The sequence below is a fragment of the Heloderma suspectum genome, chromosome 3, assembly GCF_057233095.1.
Source record: "Heloderma suspectum isolate Gila_16-S chromosome 3, 16-S_ref, whole genome shotgun sequence".
Classification (NCBI taxonomy): Eukaryota; Metazoa; Chordata; class Lepidosauria; order Squamata; family Helodermatidae; genus Heloderma; species Heloderma suspectum.
The window spans coordinates 240,323,038-240,338,422 of record NC_139460.1 but is presented as its reverse complement, the minus strand read 5'-3'; the positions used below and the strand labels follow the sequence as shown (position 1 = coordinate 240,338,422).

At 42.7% G+C, this 15,385-nt stretch overlaps 1 protein-coding gene across 1 annotated transcript in view; it reads left to right on the top strand.

The window, feature by feature from the left end:
- Positions 1-1,514: 1,514 nt before the first annotated feature.
- Positions 1,515-15,385, top strand: part of CUZD1 (CUB and zona pellucida like domains 1) — a 23,744-nt gene continuing 9,873 nt past the window's right edge. The window contains exons 1-3 of the mRNA XM_084845986.1: positions 1,515-1,601; positions 2,578-2,734; positions 9,742-9,956. Of these exons, the coding sequence (XP_084702112.1) occupies positions 1,520-1,601; positions 2,578-2,734; positions 9,742-9,956 (454 nt within the window). The 5' untranslated portion in view covers positions 1,515-1,519. The remainder of the gene's footprint in view (positions 1,602-2,577; positions 2,735-9,741; positions 9,957-15,385) is intronic.

Sequence of the window (15,385 nt, the reverse complement as noted above, 5' to 3'; positions counted from 1 at the left end):
TTTTGTGAAGCCACATTGGCTTCTTCTGTTGTCTTCCACCTTTTCTTCTTGTTGGAATTGTTTGTGATTGTGCCTTGAGAATTTCCTTTTTTAAAAGTTCCCACCCATCTTGGACTCCTTTTCTCGCTAGCATTGTTTGCCATGGGACCTTACTGATCATTGTTCTGAGTTTATTAAAATCAGCTTTCCTAAAATCCAGGGTACGCGTTTGAGTACACTCGGCTTTTGCTTCCCTTAGAACCAAGAACTCAAGTACAACATGGTCGCTTTCCCCCAGAGTTCCTGTAACTGCTACTTTATCCACTAAGTCATCTCTGTTGGTTAGGATCAAGTCAAGGATAGCCGATCCTCTAGTTCCTTCCTCTACTTTCTGTAGGAGGAAGTGATCCGCCACACAAGTCAGGAATTTCCTGGAGGGGCCATGTTTTGCAGAATTTGTCTCCCAACAAATATCGGGGAAATTGAAGTCCCCCATTACTACTACATCATGCTTCCTTAAAACATTGGCTATTTGCTTTTCAAAAGTTTCATCCTTGGCTTCTCCTTGATTGGGTGGCCGGTAGTAGACTCTGACCACCAGGTTCCTTTTATTCTTTGCTCCATTTATTTCAACCCAGATGCTCTCGATGGGGCTACCAAGCTCCTCCTCCTGTATTTCTGTGCAGAGATATGTATTTTTCACATACAGTGCAACCCCGCCTCCCTTTCTGTTCCTCCTGTTCTTTTTGAACAAGTTATATCCTTCAACTGCTGTAGGAGAAGGACGGAGGGGATCGTTCCCTCTGTGCTTCTCCTGCCCTGCTTTTTCGGCTAGACAGCCAGTTGTGGCTGTCTAGCTACGGGAGGATGGAGCGGGGGAGGATGGAGCGGGGGAGGAGGCTGCTGTAGGACACATAGGATGTGTTGTACAGGCAGTTACGATCTCCCCGCCCCAGAACACCCCCAGCTACGCCCCTTTCCAGCCGCTCCATGCTCCTCTTGCAAGCGCAGAGGACAGGGTTGTTCTGCGCTGCCTCCAAGACAGCGTGGAAGTGGGGGGAGGTTGGTTCCTGGAAAACAGCGTATCCTATGGCCATCTAGCCATTGTCTAGTGGCCGTAGGATTGCTCCCTCCATCTCCTTTACATAAGCAGTGGGTCCTGCTTAAACAAGCAGGACCCACCACTTGCGAAAGGGAATTGGGGGGCAGAAAAGGATAGGTGGGGCATAAGCACCTCACTGGATTCTGCCCAAGTTCTGTAGACTTTGGTCTGTCGGGACAAGCATTTAACAAACTGGCAGCATGGTTTTTGAATGGTAACTATGAGCTGCTTATGCTACTAACTGAATAAAAATATAGCACAGTCAGTATAGCATGCAACACCTGTGGCTTTCTCATGTCTATCTCCCACTTAAGCTCAAAGCACTGGAGACCTTCCTGAAGATTACACAAACTGTCATAAAATCATGTGGACTGGGATGATTATAGAATGTGTAGAGGTATAAAAGGACTTGACAGTGTGGCAATTTACTTCATCAAAATGAAGGCATTCAGTAAATGTGTTTGCTTGGTACTTTTCTTTGGTTTGACCCTCGCTGGAAATAACCTGGTAGAATTCCAAGGTACGAAGACTAGAACACATTTTGTTAACAATTTAAAACTATGTATCATTAATATGCAGCTGCTTTTAAATCACAATAAATGCTTAAAATATTAAACTATAAAGGCATGCACCTACAGCTTAAGTACTTTAATCCAACTGATTTCACTGGGAGTAATTTAAGCATGTGATGAACTTTCCCACTGATATCAATGGGACCTAAAATTACTTAAGTTCAGCTGGATCCTAAGATGTTGTAAAAAGGGTAGCTTGGGAAATAATATTCAACTGTTTATATCTTATGTATGTTAAAACTTAATACTTTACTTTGGCCTGAAAGCTTATGGCATAATACATTTATTAGTCTTTAATGTGACACAAGACTGTTTTTGTTGCAACAGACTTACATGGATACCCCTTGGCAATTAAAATATTATGATTGATTGATTTGTATTTAAAATTATTTTAGGCCATCTTTGAAGATAGAAGCCTCATTTTAAATATTCATGCTTGGTCATATGTGTTTCCATGTTTCAGAAAGCACTTAAAAAATCTAAAGTAAATTGCCAATTTGGAGGGTTAAGCAGCTATACCCAGGAACAGGAAAAGCAGCTTAAATTATGCTTGGTTGCAATAGTCGATAAAGATCTCCCACACTGGAGGCCTTCAAGACGAGGCTGGACAGCCATTTGTCAGGGATGCTCTGACTTGGATTCCTGCATTGAGCAGGGGGTTGGACTCGATGGCCTTGTAGGCCCCTTCCAACCCTACTATTCTGTAATTCTATGATTTTTGTTTAGAGGTGAAAGCCACAAGGATACAAGTAGTACTGTTTTGTTCTCTAGTCTGAGACATATTAGAATGTATTCAAAACAAATAGTTAAATGGACCGTTGAAAGATCTGGGAGATCTACGTGTTGTGCTGTTATTAGTGATTGGTCTCTAGATGTTTTAGGTAAAGCCCTTTTAATACATTATTGCTGATTTTCTAAAAACAGGGGATGCTAAATGTGGTGCAAAACTGGTGAACGACTATAAAGCACTGCCACTTCAACTCAGTGCAAATCAGAATTGTATCTGGCAAATAGAGAGAGACCTGAATGCAACTGCGAATAACGAGAGCCAAGCAATCCGACTGATCTTCTCTTATTTCCAGTGAGTATTCTTTAAATGGGCTTTGGACAATGTAGCAGTGAAATCATAAAATAGGTATCTGGGGTTTATTATCAAGGAAAGCCTTGAAGGGCAGCCCAAGATACATAGCGAAGATTGTGTGTAAGAAGATTATGTTGACGTGGAGATAGATTTGGACAGGTACGCTTGGAATAGACTAGTTTAGTGGTCCATCCACAAATGAACAAGCAAAAGAGGAAGAAGGTGGAAATGACAAAGAAAATTAGTCTACTTAAATTTCGCTAGATTTTATTAATGTACAAACAGGGGTTTTCAATAGTTGTTATATATTACTATAGTTGCTGATGGAAACTTATCTCTAAGGATATGTGAGAAATTCGCTCTGTTGTTGTGTTTGCTTGGGTTTTTTGTGCTTTTTTTTTTTTTTTTACAGTTTATCAAATTCATACCTCCTGGACCCAAATGCAATTTGCAGATGGAAATCTGTACATTTCTGAGCTTGCAATGCTTTCCACAAAACAAAAACAAAATGTGTTCAACAATATACACACATTTGAAGATTGGGCAATGAAAAATAGTGCTGTGCCGAAAATGTCTCCCACTTTTTTTTGACTATTCTCATTCAGTTTGATAGAAGAGGAAATTGCTTCCAAAAAGAAATCCAATGGTGAATAAATTTCGGAGAAATTCTCATGGGTTGGGTTTGGATTTCTTGAGCTTAGCTTACTTAGGAGATGACCGAGGAGTGAGCAAGGCTGTCCTGTTTTTCATTCTACAATCATCTCTCTGGCAGCCAGTAACCTCCTCAGCTTCCTACCCTTCCATTGAAGCCCAATGGAAGGCAACATGAGGTAATTCCTCCCTTAGGGCTTTTTTAGATTAGGAAGTGCAGGCAGCCTGGGAGGCTAGCTGTGATTAGGTAAGCTCAAGAACACCACCAGAAGAAATTCAACATAAATTAGACTGTCCTGAGAATGAGGCAGAACAATAGATGCTCCTTTCATGGGGAAGAAAACTTTCTGGAAATTGGAGGACAGATTTTGGCAGAGCACTAACTTCACCTCATCTCTGGAGCTTGACACAATACCTCACACCTGCATTGTGGTGGATGCAAAATGGAGGCCAGCCTGCCAACATAGTTGATGCTGCTGCAGCATGAAAAACACAAAAACCCTTATCAAAAAAAGAAAGAAGCTGTGCTACAAGCCCTGCCAGTGGGGAGCCCTACCTGTGAGAAACTGCTGAGAATTTCTCCTTCCCTGGAGAAATATGGTGAAATTATCTCCCAAATGTTTCTGCTAACAAGTATGGTGTAAAATTTCAAGAGACCATCTGTACACAGCTCTAATGAAAAATGTATACATTTCCAAAATGTACACGAACACACTTTTGTCAATGGGTACATGTGTCCAAAGATGTGTACATTTAAAAATGCACTCAACAATTGTGTACATTAATGTGGATATTATAAAAAATGCAGTATATTTCAGTACTGATTTTAAAAATAAATAAATGGCAAGCTCATGCAGAATTGGGACTGACTGAGCTTAACCTCAAAAAACTATCTCAGGCAAGACTGAGACTGACAGATCCATCTATTCCTGCTTCTCTCCATGGAAAAATAAGACAGCCGGCCTTTGTTTACAACCTTATTTCTAATTTGACTGTGAATCAACAAGGTAAAGCTCTTCTAAGCAGGTTGGTAGGAAATGAAACTTTGAAATATGTCTGTAAAATGTGTGCATGACCCCTTTATTGCTTGCTATATTGTACAAGAAAGCAGGCTGACAACAGGGGAATTGCTCTTTGTCACTTCCTGGGTTGGATCCAGGATCTGCTTTCCTTGAGAGGAAGAGTTCTGTTCATGGAAGGTCCCTCTGGCCAATTTTGGGGGATCCCCCTACCCTGTTCAGCAGGGTATCCTGATTGTCTGTGTAGTATTTTCAGGGGGCTGAAGGTGCTGCCATAGAAAGGAAAGGACAAGGATGCCCACTTTCACCAGCACCGTTGGTCCAGCTTAAATCTGGATCTAGCACCCCCCATCTCTTTTCACTCTTCCCTTTATTCAAGAAAACTCCAGAATTTTTATCCCACCAAACAACATCTCATTCACTCAGAGCTGCAACAATAGATACCATGTCCACAGTGGTGTACATCATAACATTTTATGGAAGATGTGACTCTACAACACACTGGCAAACACGTGCCTAGAAATTGTGATTATCCAAGGAATATATTTAGTACGTACAAATAGACATACACCTGTCCTTCAAACATTGCAATGTTCACTGCAGAGATGTGTGTTAGACATGATGCCAATGTACTGAGCAATTGAGGCTGCGTATTTCAGCCACTCACTGAGATGTTCACGTGGCACTTATGACCATTTCATAATGAAACCTCCATTTCTGAGGTTTCCATAATCCACACTTGCATCACGTAGCAGAAATATTGAAGCCCTGTTCATGCATTCACTTACTGGGTACATCAAACAGGCGAGGAGGGAGAGCACTCTAGCCCTGCTCCCATCCATCATCACAGTTGTCTCCCTCTATTGTGGAGGGTGGCTGTGTGAAGAGGAGAGCCTCCTCTACCTGCCGAGGCTCTCCATATGAGCCAGAACACAGCTTTTCCAGCATTCTTGCTCACACGGAGAGCCTCCAGTTTCTTGTTGTTCAGTTGTTCAGTCATGTCCGACTCTTCGTGGACCATAGCACGCCAGGCCTTCCTGTCCTGTGCTCTCTCTTGGAGTGTGCTCAAGTCCATATTCATTGCATCGGTGATGCTGTCTAGCCATCTCATCCTCTGCCGTCCCCTTCTCCTTTTGCCTTCAATCTTTCCCAGCGACAGGGTCTTTTCCTGGGAGTTTTCTCTTCGCATTAGGTGGCCAAAATATTTGAGCTTCAGCTTCAGTATCTGTCCTTCCAATGAGCAGTCAGGGCTGATTTCCTTTACGATTGACTGATTTGACCTCCTTGCAGTCCAGGGGACTCCTAAGAGTCTTCTCCAGCACCACAGTTCGAAAGCATCGATTCTTCGGCGCTCAGCCTTCCTTATAGTCCAGCTCTCACAGCCATATGTTACTACTGGGAAAACCATAGCTTTGATTATACGAACCTTTGTCGGCAAGGTGATGTCTCTGCTTCTTACTATGCTGTCTAGGTGTGCCATAGCTTTCCGCCCAAGGCGCAAGCATCTTTTAATTTTATGGCTACAGTCACCATCTGCGGTGATCTTGGAGCACAAGAAAATAAAATCTGGCACTGCTTCCATTTCTTCCCCTTCTATATGCCAGGAAGTGATGGGGCCAGATGCCATGATCTTAGTTTTTTTAATGTTGAGTTTCAAACCAGCTTTTGCACTCTCCACTTTCACCCTCAACAAGAGGCTCTTTCCTCTTCGCTTTCTGCCATTAGGGTGGTATCGTCTGCGTATCTGAGGTTGTTGATAATTCTCCCGGCAATCTTAATTCCGACCTGTGATTCATCCAACCTGGCGTTTCTCATGATGTACTCTGCATACAAGTTAAATAAGCAGGGCGACAATATGCAGCCTTGTCGTACTCCTTTCCCCATTTTGAACCAATCGGTTGTTCCATGTCCGGTTCTTACTCTTGCTTCTTGACCCTCGTACATGTTTCTCAGGAGACAGGTAAGGTGGTCTGGTACTCCCATCTCTTTCAGAATTTGCCAGAGTTTGTTGTGATCCACGCAATCAAAGACTTTAGTGTAGTCAATGAAGCAGAAATAGATGTTTTTCTGGAATTCTCTTGTTTTCTCCATGATCCAGCGAATGTTGGCAATTTGATCTCTAGTTCCTCTGCCTCTTCGAAACCCAGCTTGTACTTCTGGTAGTTCTCGGTTCACATGCTGCTGAAGCCTAGCTTGTAGGATTTTGAGCGTCACCTTGCTGGCATGTGAAATGAGCGCAATTGTACGGTAGTTTGAACACTCTTTGGCATTGCCCTTCTTTGGAATTGGAATGTAAACTGACCTTTTCCAGTCTTGTGGCCACTGCTGAGTGTTGTTGGCATATTGAGTGCAGCACTTTAACAGCATCATCTTTTAGGATTTTATATAGCTCAGCTGGAATACTGTCATCTCCACTAGCTTTGTTGTTAGTAATGCTTCCTAAGGCCCACTTGACTTCACTCTCGAGGATGTCCAGCTCAAGTTCAGTGACCGCACTCTCATGGCTATCAGGGACATTCAGATCTTTCCTGTATAGTTCTTCTGTGTATTCTTTCCACCTCTTCTTAATCTCATCTGCTTCTGTTAGGTCCCTGCCTTCTTTGTCCTTGATCATGCCCGTCTTTGCACAAAACGTTCCCTTGAGATCTCCGATTTTCTTGAAGAGATCTCTAGTCTTTCCCGTTCCATTGTTTTCTTCGATTTCTTTGCATTGTTCATTTAAGAAGGCCGTCTTGTCTCTCCTTGCTATTCTCTGGAACTCTGCATTCAGTTGGGTATATCTTCCCCTTCCTCCTTTGTTTTTCGCTTCCCTTCTTTCCTCAGCTACTTGTAAAGCCTCATCAGACAGCCACTTGGCTTTCTTGCATTTCTTTTTCTTTGGGATGGATTGAGTTGCTGCCTCCTGAACAATGTTACGGACCTCTGTCCATAGTTCCTCAGGCACTCTGTCTATCAGGTCTAATCTCTTAAATCTCTTCGTCACCTCCACTGTATATTCATAAGGGATATGATTTAGGTCATACCTGAATGGTTTAGTGGTTTTCCCTAGGTTCTTCAATTTAAGCCGAAATTTTGCAACAAGAAGCTCATGATCTGAGCCACAGTCAGCTCCAGGTCTTGTTTTTACTGACTGTATAGAGCTTCTCCATCTTTGGTTGCAAAGTACATAATCAATCTGGTTTCGATACTGACCATCTGGTGATGTCCATGTGTAGAGTCGTCTCTTGTGCTGTTGGAAAAGGGTGTTTGCTATGATCAGCGTGTTCTCTTGGCAAAACTCTATTAGCCTTTGTCCTGCTTCATTTTGTACACCAAGGCCACGCTTGCCTGTTATCCCGGTGATTTCTTGACTTCCTACTGGTTATTTCTTGACTTCCAGTTTCTAACAGTGGTCTATCAGATGTTGGAAGCCCACAAGCAGGACATGAGCACAATAACATCCTCCCACTTGTGTTCCCCAGCAACTGATATTCAGAGGAATAGCACCTCTGATCCTGGAGGCACTATATAGCCATAATGACTACTAGCCTTGACAGCTATTTCCTCCATTATTATTTTTTTCTAATTCCCTTTTAAAGCCCATCTAGGTGGCCATCTAAGTAGTGGATGATGATGAATATTTGTGTTATTTAAATCCAGAACTGTTTTCAGTTACCAATCTCTTAGGGTGGGGGTGTAAGATCTTGAGGCCTTTTTTGACCACCTCACGATCCCACTTGTAGTCACCACTTGTGGGGGTCCCTTTACCGGAGGGGGGGCGTCTCTGTCCTCCTTCTTCTAACCAGTACCTATGCTCCTGCACTGATGAGGTTCTCCCAAAAATCCCTCTTTTCCACAAACCCCTGGATGACTACAGAACTCCTTGCCACTGGGTCTGCCTTTCCTAGTCACCAGGTCAGGTGCATTAGACAGTGTCTCTTCTCACACTGCCACCTTTAGGCTCTCACCCACAACCCTCTCTCTGTTGGTGTATTGTGATGCTTCACCACTCTCTCAATTGCTGCCACCAATAACCCTTTTAGAGCTGCTTTCTTGCTTTTTGGTAGCACAGACCAAGCAGCCAGCATGTGGGGGTCATTCCACAAAACCCTTCTTAATAAATACAGAGGAAACTGTCTTTTAAAACTGAAAACAAAGAAGGTTTATTTGGTACAACAGGATTGGAAATAGGAACTGGATTGGGATGAGGAAAGGATATCAGGAATGATTATTAAAATTGGGCAACACTATAAACTGCACAATGTAACTCTTGCTTTTTAGTTCTATATTCAAAACCTCTCACCCCCTCTCTCACACTATCTGACACACTCTCTAACCCACAGACTATCTCACTAGATGTTCCCACTCTTATCTTCCAATCTAATCCAAGACTTATCTTACTCCCAGACTTATCTGACTCACAGAAGCAATCACTTCACCTTTTATACACAAGCTCTCCTCCAATCACGCTGCATTCCATTCTCACTCAGCCACTCCCCCCTTTCTTCCACTTGCCAGACTGTCATTCTTGCCCACGCTCTGCCAAGCCCTGCCTCACACTCACCTGCTAGTCATTCCAGATACATACCAGCCACCATACATATATACAAACCTTTACTATTTACACATTGTACATGTGGAATCGCCACGCGGGCTTCCAGTATATTATTTGTCCTGAGCTTAGGCATAGGAAAGAACAGATGAGAAATCCAGAAAGATATAGCTGGGTTCCCAAGAAGAAACTGCACAACTAGTTTTACATTGCACATGGTTGTTTTTAGATTCAAGAGAGTATGGTCGCCTTGATGCCCTTATTGCCACTTCTGTCTAAAATTGCTTTTTCACTCTAATTTCCAATGCAAAATATAGGGGTTTCACCATAAATATGTCAAAGGATAGATCAAAACCACTCTGTGTCCACAGAGAATCATGACCAATGGCAGCTTTCCATTTTTACTAGAAATAAAAACGTGTGTATGACTTCAGTCTTTCTGTGTTAATGTTTGGATTTATGTTTCTCAAACAGTGGTTCTCCATGCCACCTAGATAACCACATTTGAAACTGAATGGACTTTCAAAAGTGGCTTGCAATATAACACTGAGGTGTGCTGTTCAATACTAATAAGATACTAGAAGTAGAAGACCCAGTTTCCTAGGACCTTAATCTGTGTCTTTGATCATTTTAATTACAAAGATTGCAATCCTATACACATTTGCCTGGGGCTGTTGAACTCAACGAGGCTTACTTTTGAGTAGACATGTATAGGATTGCACTGTAATACTTAACTTTATAAATGCAAGTCAGAACTGTTGCCATAGTTGTACATATAATAACTAGTAAGGTATTTTTCTTCCTAGATTTAATCCCTCATCTACATGTGACAGAGAAAATATTGAAGTATATGATGGTCCTTCAACTACTGCACCTTTCCTGGGGCGAGTATGCAATAAACATGACTCTGTTCCAGTATTTCACTCATCCTCTAGGACTTTAACATTTCGCATATCAACAGACTCCACAAATTTCGAACGAAACATCTTTGCATTTTATTACTTCATTTCACCAGAGTCATGTAAGTCATCATCAGACAAACCTCCCTCAGGGAATTGCTCATCGGTCACTGTTCTGGGAACGAATGAAACTTACAAAATTAATCAGATTTAGATTTATTTTTTTTTAATGCTCTGGTGTTCTGTTTTTTAAAAAAATAATTTGGAGCAGTGGGAAGTGTAAAAACCTAAATATGTTCACAGTGGTTGGTGAATTTTGTCTAGCATTTATTCATTTCTTGAGGATAAAGTAGCCCCATACTGGAAACTGACCCACTGAGCCAGAATTTAGCCAGGCCCCTGACTATCATTATTGTCCTACCAGTGTATTCTACACTCACATACAGGGCCAGCCATACCATCAGGCAGAGGGAAGCAGTTGCCTCAGGCAGCAGATAGTGAGGCACTGGTAGCAGCCTCCCAGCTGTTCCTCCTGAACTCCTCAGCTGTTCTTCTCTGTCTGAGGACGGAGCTGTGTATGCTGCACAGCCTGTCCTGGGCCCCCGAAACTAGCCTGCTGCCTCCGGAGTGGTGGAGAACACTGTCCCATTGCCAGTGTTGAATTAAGATTCAGCTACCAGTCCAGCTGGCTTCTGTACAGTATATGGAGAGGAGGCACCATCTTGTCTGTTGCCTCAGGCAGCAAAATGTCTTGGGCTGGCCCTACTCACATACCACTGAAGATACCACAAGAGTCTAATTTGTCATGTTTGTTGTAATAGATGAACACAGCCACCCCTCTGAAATTTGTACTTTTCAAGTGACACATCACATATATGTCAAGTATTAAGGAGTTTAAGGGGGCGTTATGATGATATGCTAATGCAGAATGTTGAGGCAAGTTTAACAATAGTAACTATAATGTCAGATATCTGTGGGTCACAGAAATGCAGGAGAATAGCCTGCTTCTGAACAGAGCTGTTTTGTTTTGTACATGGTAACAAAATAACATATGCAGAGATGCTATGAGAACTTCTCTGCATATGAATCTACAAAACAGGTTAATGTAGATCAACTACCTCAGTCTACCCCATTTTAAACTATAGACAAATCTAACCTGCTTATGGGGCTTTCTAAAAACTCTGCCTCAGTGGGCAATGTCAGAACACAAATTAGAAGTGCCAACTTTGGGGGAGAGAGAGAGGGAGAGGTTTTATTCTGGTTGCACTGTTATATTGTGGTTTAAGCTTTTATATTTTATATTGCTTGATGCTGCACTTTGTGGTTTTAATTTTTGTGAACTGTCCAGAGAACTTCAGCTACTGGGCAGTATAGAAATGAATAAATAAATAAATAAATATTCATTTTATTTGAATTACTCAAATTTACATACTGCTTTCACAGAGGTATCAAAGCAGTGAACATAAGATGCAATAGCATCAGAACAATAACATGTAACAACAACATCATACAAAATTAATCAGCAATAAAGCTGCAGACTCTGCCATGTGGTACAAACTATAGCTGACTGGGTCACACCTCAGGGAAAGGCTGTGTGGAGAGATGGGTTTTAAGAAGGCATCTAAACATCAGAACAGTGGGCTCCTGTCTAATGTCAGTTGGTAAAGTGTTCCAAATATTGCCCAAAATATGTTGTTCCTGGACCTTAAACTTACTGACTTCTGTGGTGGTGCTGGTGGTGACAGCTGTCAGAAAACACCCCCAAGAGGGTCCCTGGCACTTACATTGCACATAGCCTCCCTACAGCAGGTTATCCAAGATGGTTCCAACCTGGAGCATCCATTCCAGGAAGCCTCCACGCAATATGTATGCCCATCCCATTGCTGCTGAGTACCAACCAATTACATATATACAGGTGATGGTGGAATCAGCTAGTTTAGAGCCAGTCCCTATGTTATTTCAGTGGCACAAGAACCATGGCTGCATCACTGTTGCTTCCCACATTGCCTCTAGGTTACATGGCACTGAATATTCAATGGCAGTGCTAGCATCACTCCACCATGTAACCTGGTAGTTCCCATTTTACTGAAATGGTGTGGGAAGCAGCCAGGAGCTCCCATGCCACTAAGGTAGGGTGGCCACTTAGACATCACCCCAAAAGAGGAAATGCATAACAAGAGGACCAAAGAGAGCACTGATTTGCATTTTTGAAATTGCATATGCTAATTTAGAAGTAACCCCTTCACGGATCACTGCCTTGTTGTGGCGAAGGGGCTTGTGTAACTCAGTGAAGCCATAAGCTATGCTGTGCAGGGCCACCCAAGATGTCATGGCGGAGAGTTCTGACAAAATGTGGTCCACTGGAGAAGGAAATGGCAACCCACTCCAGTATTCTTGCCAAGAAACCCCCATGGAACGTATCACAAGGCTAAAAGATATGATGCCAGAAGATGAGCCCCTCAGGTCGGAAGGTGTCCAATATACTACTGCGGAAGAGCAGAGGGTATTTCCAAGTAGCGCCAGAAAGAGTGAAGCGGCTGGGCCAAAGCCGAAAGGACATTCAGCTGTGGATGTGTCTGGTGGTGAAAAGAAAGTCCGATGCTGTAAAGAACAATATTGTTTCGGAACCTGGAATGTCAGATCAATGAATCAAGGTAAACTGGAGGTGGTCAAACATGAGATGGCAAGATTGAACATCGACATCTTGGGAATCAGCGAACTAAAATGGACAAGCATGGGTGAATTTAATTCAGGTGACCATTATATCTACTACTATGGGCAAGAATCCCTTAGAAGAAATGGAGTAGCACTCATAGTCAATAAAAGGGTGGGAAAAGCAGTCCTGGGGTACAATCTCAAAAACGATAGAATGATCTCAGTACGAATCCAAGGCAAACCATTCAGCATCAGAGTAATTCAAGTCTATGACCCAACCACTGATGCCGAAGAAGCTGAGGTTGAACGGTTCTATGAAGACCTACAACACCTTCTAGAACTAACACCAAAAAAAGATGTCCTCTTCATCATAGGGGATTGGAATGCTAAAGTAGGAAGTCAAGAAATCACCAGGATAACAGGCAAGCATGGCCTTGGTGTACAAAATGAAGCAGGACAAAGGCTAATAGAGTTTTGCCAAGAGAACACGCTGATCATAGCAAACACTCTTTTCCAACAGTACAAGAGGCGACTCTACACATGGACATCACCAGATGGTCAATATCGAAACCAGATTGATTATGTACTTTGCAACCAAAGATGGAGAAGCTCTATACAGTCAGTAAAAACAAGACCTGGAGCTGACTGTGGCTCAGATCATGAGCTTCTTGTTGCAAAATTTCGGCTTAAATTGAAGAACCTAGGGAAAACCACTAAACCATTCAGGTATGACCTAAATCATATCCCTTATGAATATACAGTGGAGGTGACGAAGAGATTTAAAGGATTAGACCTGATAGACAGAGTGCCTGAGGAACTGTGGACGGAGGTCCGTAACATTGTTCAGGAGGCAGCAACTCAATCCTTCCCAAAGAAAAAGAAATGCAAGAAAGCAAAGCGGCTGTCTGATGAGGCTTTACAAGCAGCTCAGGAAAGAACGGAAGCGAAAAGCAAAGGAGGAAGGGGAAGATATATCCAACTGAATGCAGAGTTCCAGAGTATAGCAAGGAGAGACAAGACGGCCTTCTTAAATGAACAATGCAAAGAAATCGAAGAAAACAACAGAATGGGAAAGACTAGAGATCTCTTCAAGAAAATCGGAGATCTCAAGGGAACGTTTTGTGCAAAGACGGGCATGATCAAGGACAAAGAAGGCAGGGACCTAACAGAAGCAGATGAGATCAAGAAGAGGTGGAAAGAATACACAGAAGAACTAAACAGGGAAGATCTTAATGTCCCTGATAGCCATGATGGTGCGGTCACTGAACTTGAGCCAGACATCCTCGAGAGTGAAGTCAAGAGGGCCTTAGGAAGCATTACTAACAACAAAGCTAGTGGAGATGACAGTATTCCAGCTGAGCTATTTAAAATCCTAAAAGATGATGCTGTTAAAGTGCATCAACAAATTTGCCAACAAATTTGGAACACGCAACAGTGGCCATGAGACTGGAAAAGGTCAGTTTACATTCCAATTCCAAAGAAGGGCAATGCCAAAGAGTGTTCAAACTACCGTACAATTGCGCTCATTTTCTATGCCAGCAAGGTTATGCTCAAAATCCTACAAGCTAGGCTTCAGCAGCATGTGAACCGAGAACTACCAGAAGTACAAGCTGGGTTTCAAAGAGGCAGAGGAACTAGAGATCAAATCGCCAACATTTGCTGGATCATGGAGAAAGCAAGAGAATGCCAGAAAAATGTCTATTTCTGCTTCATTGACTATGCTAAAGCCTTTGATTGTGTGGATCACAACAAACTCTGGCAAATTCTGAAAGAGATGGGAGTACCAGACCACCTTACCTTTCTCCTGAGAAACCTGTACGAGGGACAAGAAGCAACAGTAAGAACCAGACATGGAACAACCAATTGGTTCAAAATGGGGAAAGGAGTACGACAAGGCTGCATATTGTCGCCCTGCTTATTTAACTTGTATGCAGAGTGCATCATGAGAAACGCCGGGTTGGATGAATCATAGGTTGGAATTAAGATTGCCGGGAGAATTATCAACAACCTCAGATATGCAGATGACACCACTCTAACGGCAGAAAGCGAAAAAGATCTAAAGAGCCTCTTGTTGAGGGAGAAATTGGAGAGTGCAAAAGCTGGTTTGAAACTCAACATTACAAAAACTAAGATCATGGCATCTGGCCCCATCATTTCCTGGCATATAGAAGGGGAAGAAATGGAAGCAGTGACAGATTTTATTTTCTTGGGCTCCAAGATCACTGAAGACAGTGACTGTAGCCATGAAATTAAAAGATGCTTGCTCCTTGGGAGGAAAGCTATGGCAAACCTAGACAGCATCGTAAGAAACAGAGACATATTACCTTGCCAACAAAGGTCCGTATAATCAAAGCTATGGTTTTCCCAGTAGTAACATATGGCTGTGAGAGCTGGACTATAAGGAAGGCTGAGTGCCAAAGAATTGATGCTTTCGAACTGTGGTGCTGGAGAAGACTCTTAGGAGTCCCCTGGACTGCAAGGAGGTCAAATCAGTCAATCATAAAGGAAATCAACCATGACTGCTCATTGGAAGGACAGATACTGAAATTGAAGCTCAAATATTTTGGCCACCTAATGCGAAGAGAAAACTCCCAGGAAAAGACCCTGATGCTGGGAAAGACTGGAGGCAAAAGGAGAAGGGGATAGCAGAGGATGGGATGGCTAGACAGCATCACCGATGCAATGAATATGAACTTGAGCACACTCCGGGAGAGAGCGGAGGACAGGAAGGCCTGGTGTGCTATGGTCCATGGGGTCACAAAGAGTCGGACACAACTTAATGACTGAACAACAACAACAATTTAGATGTATAGTCAAACTTTAGAAATAATTACTGGAATTTAAGTAGGAATACATCTCACCATAGTTGGGAAGGCTGTGGTCAGGTGACCTGTAT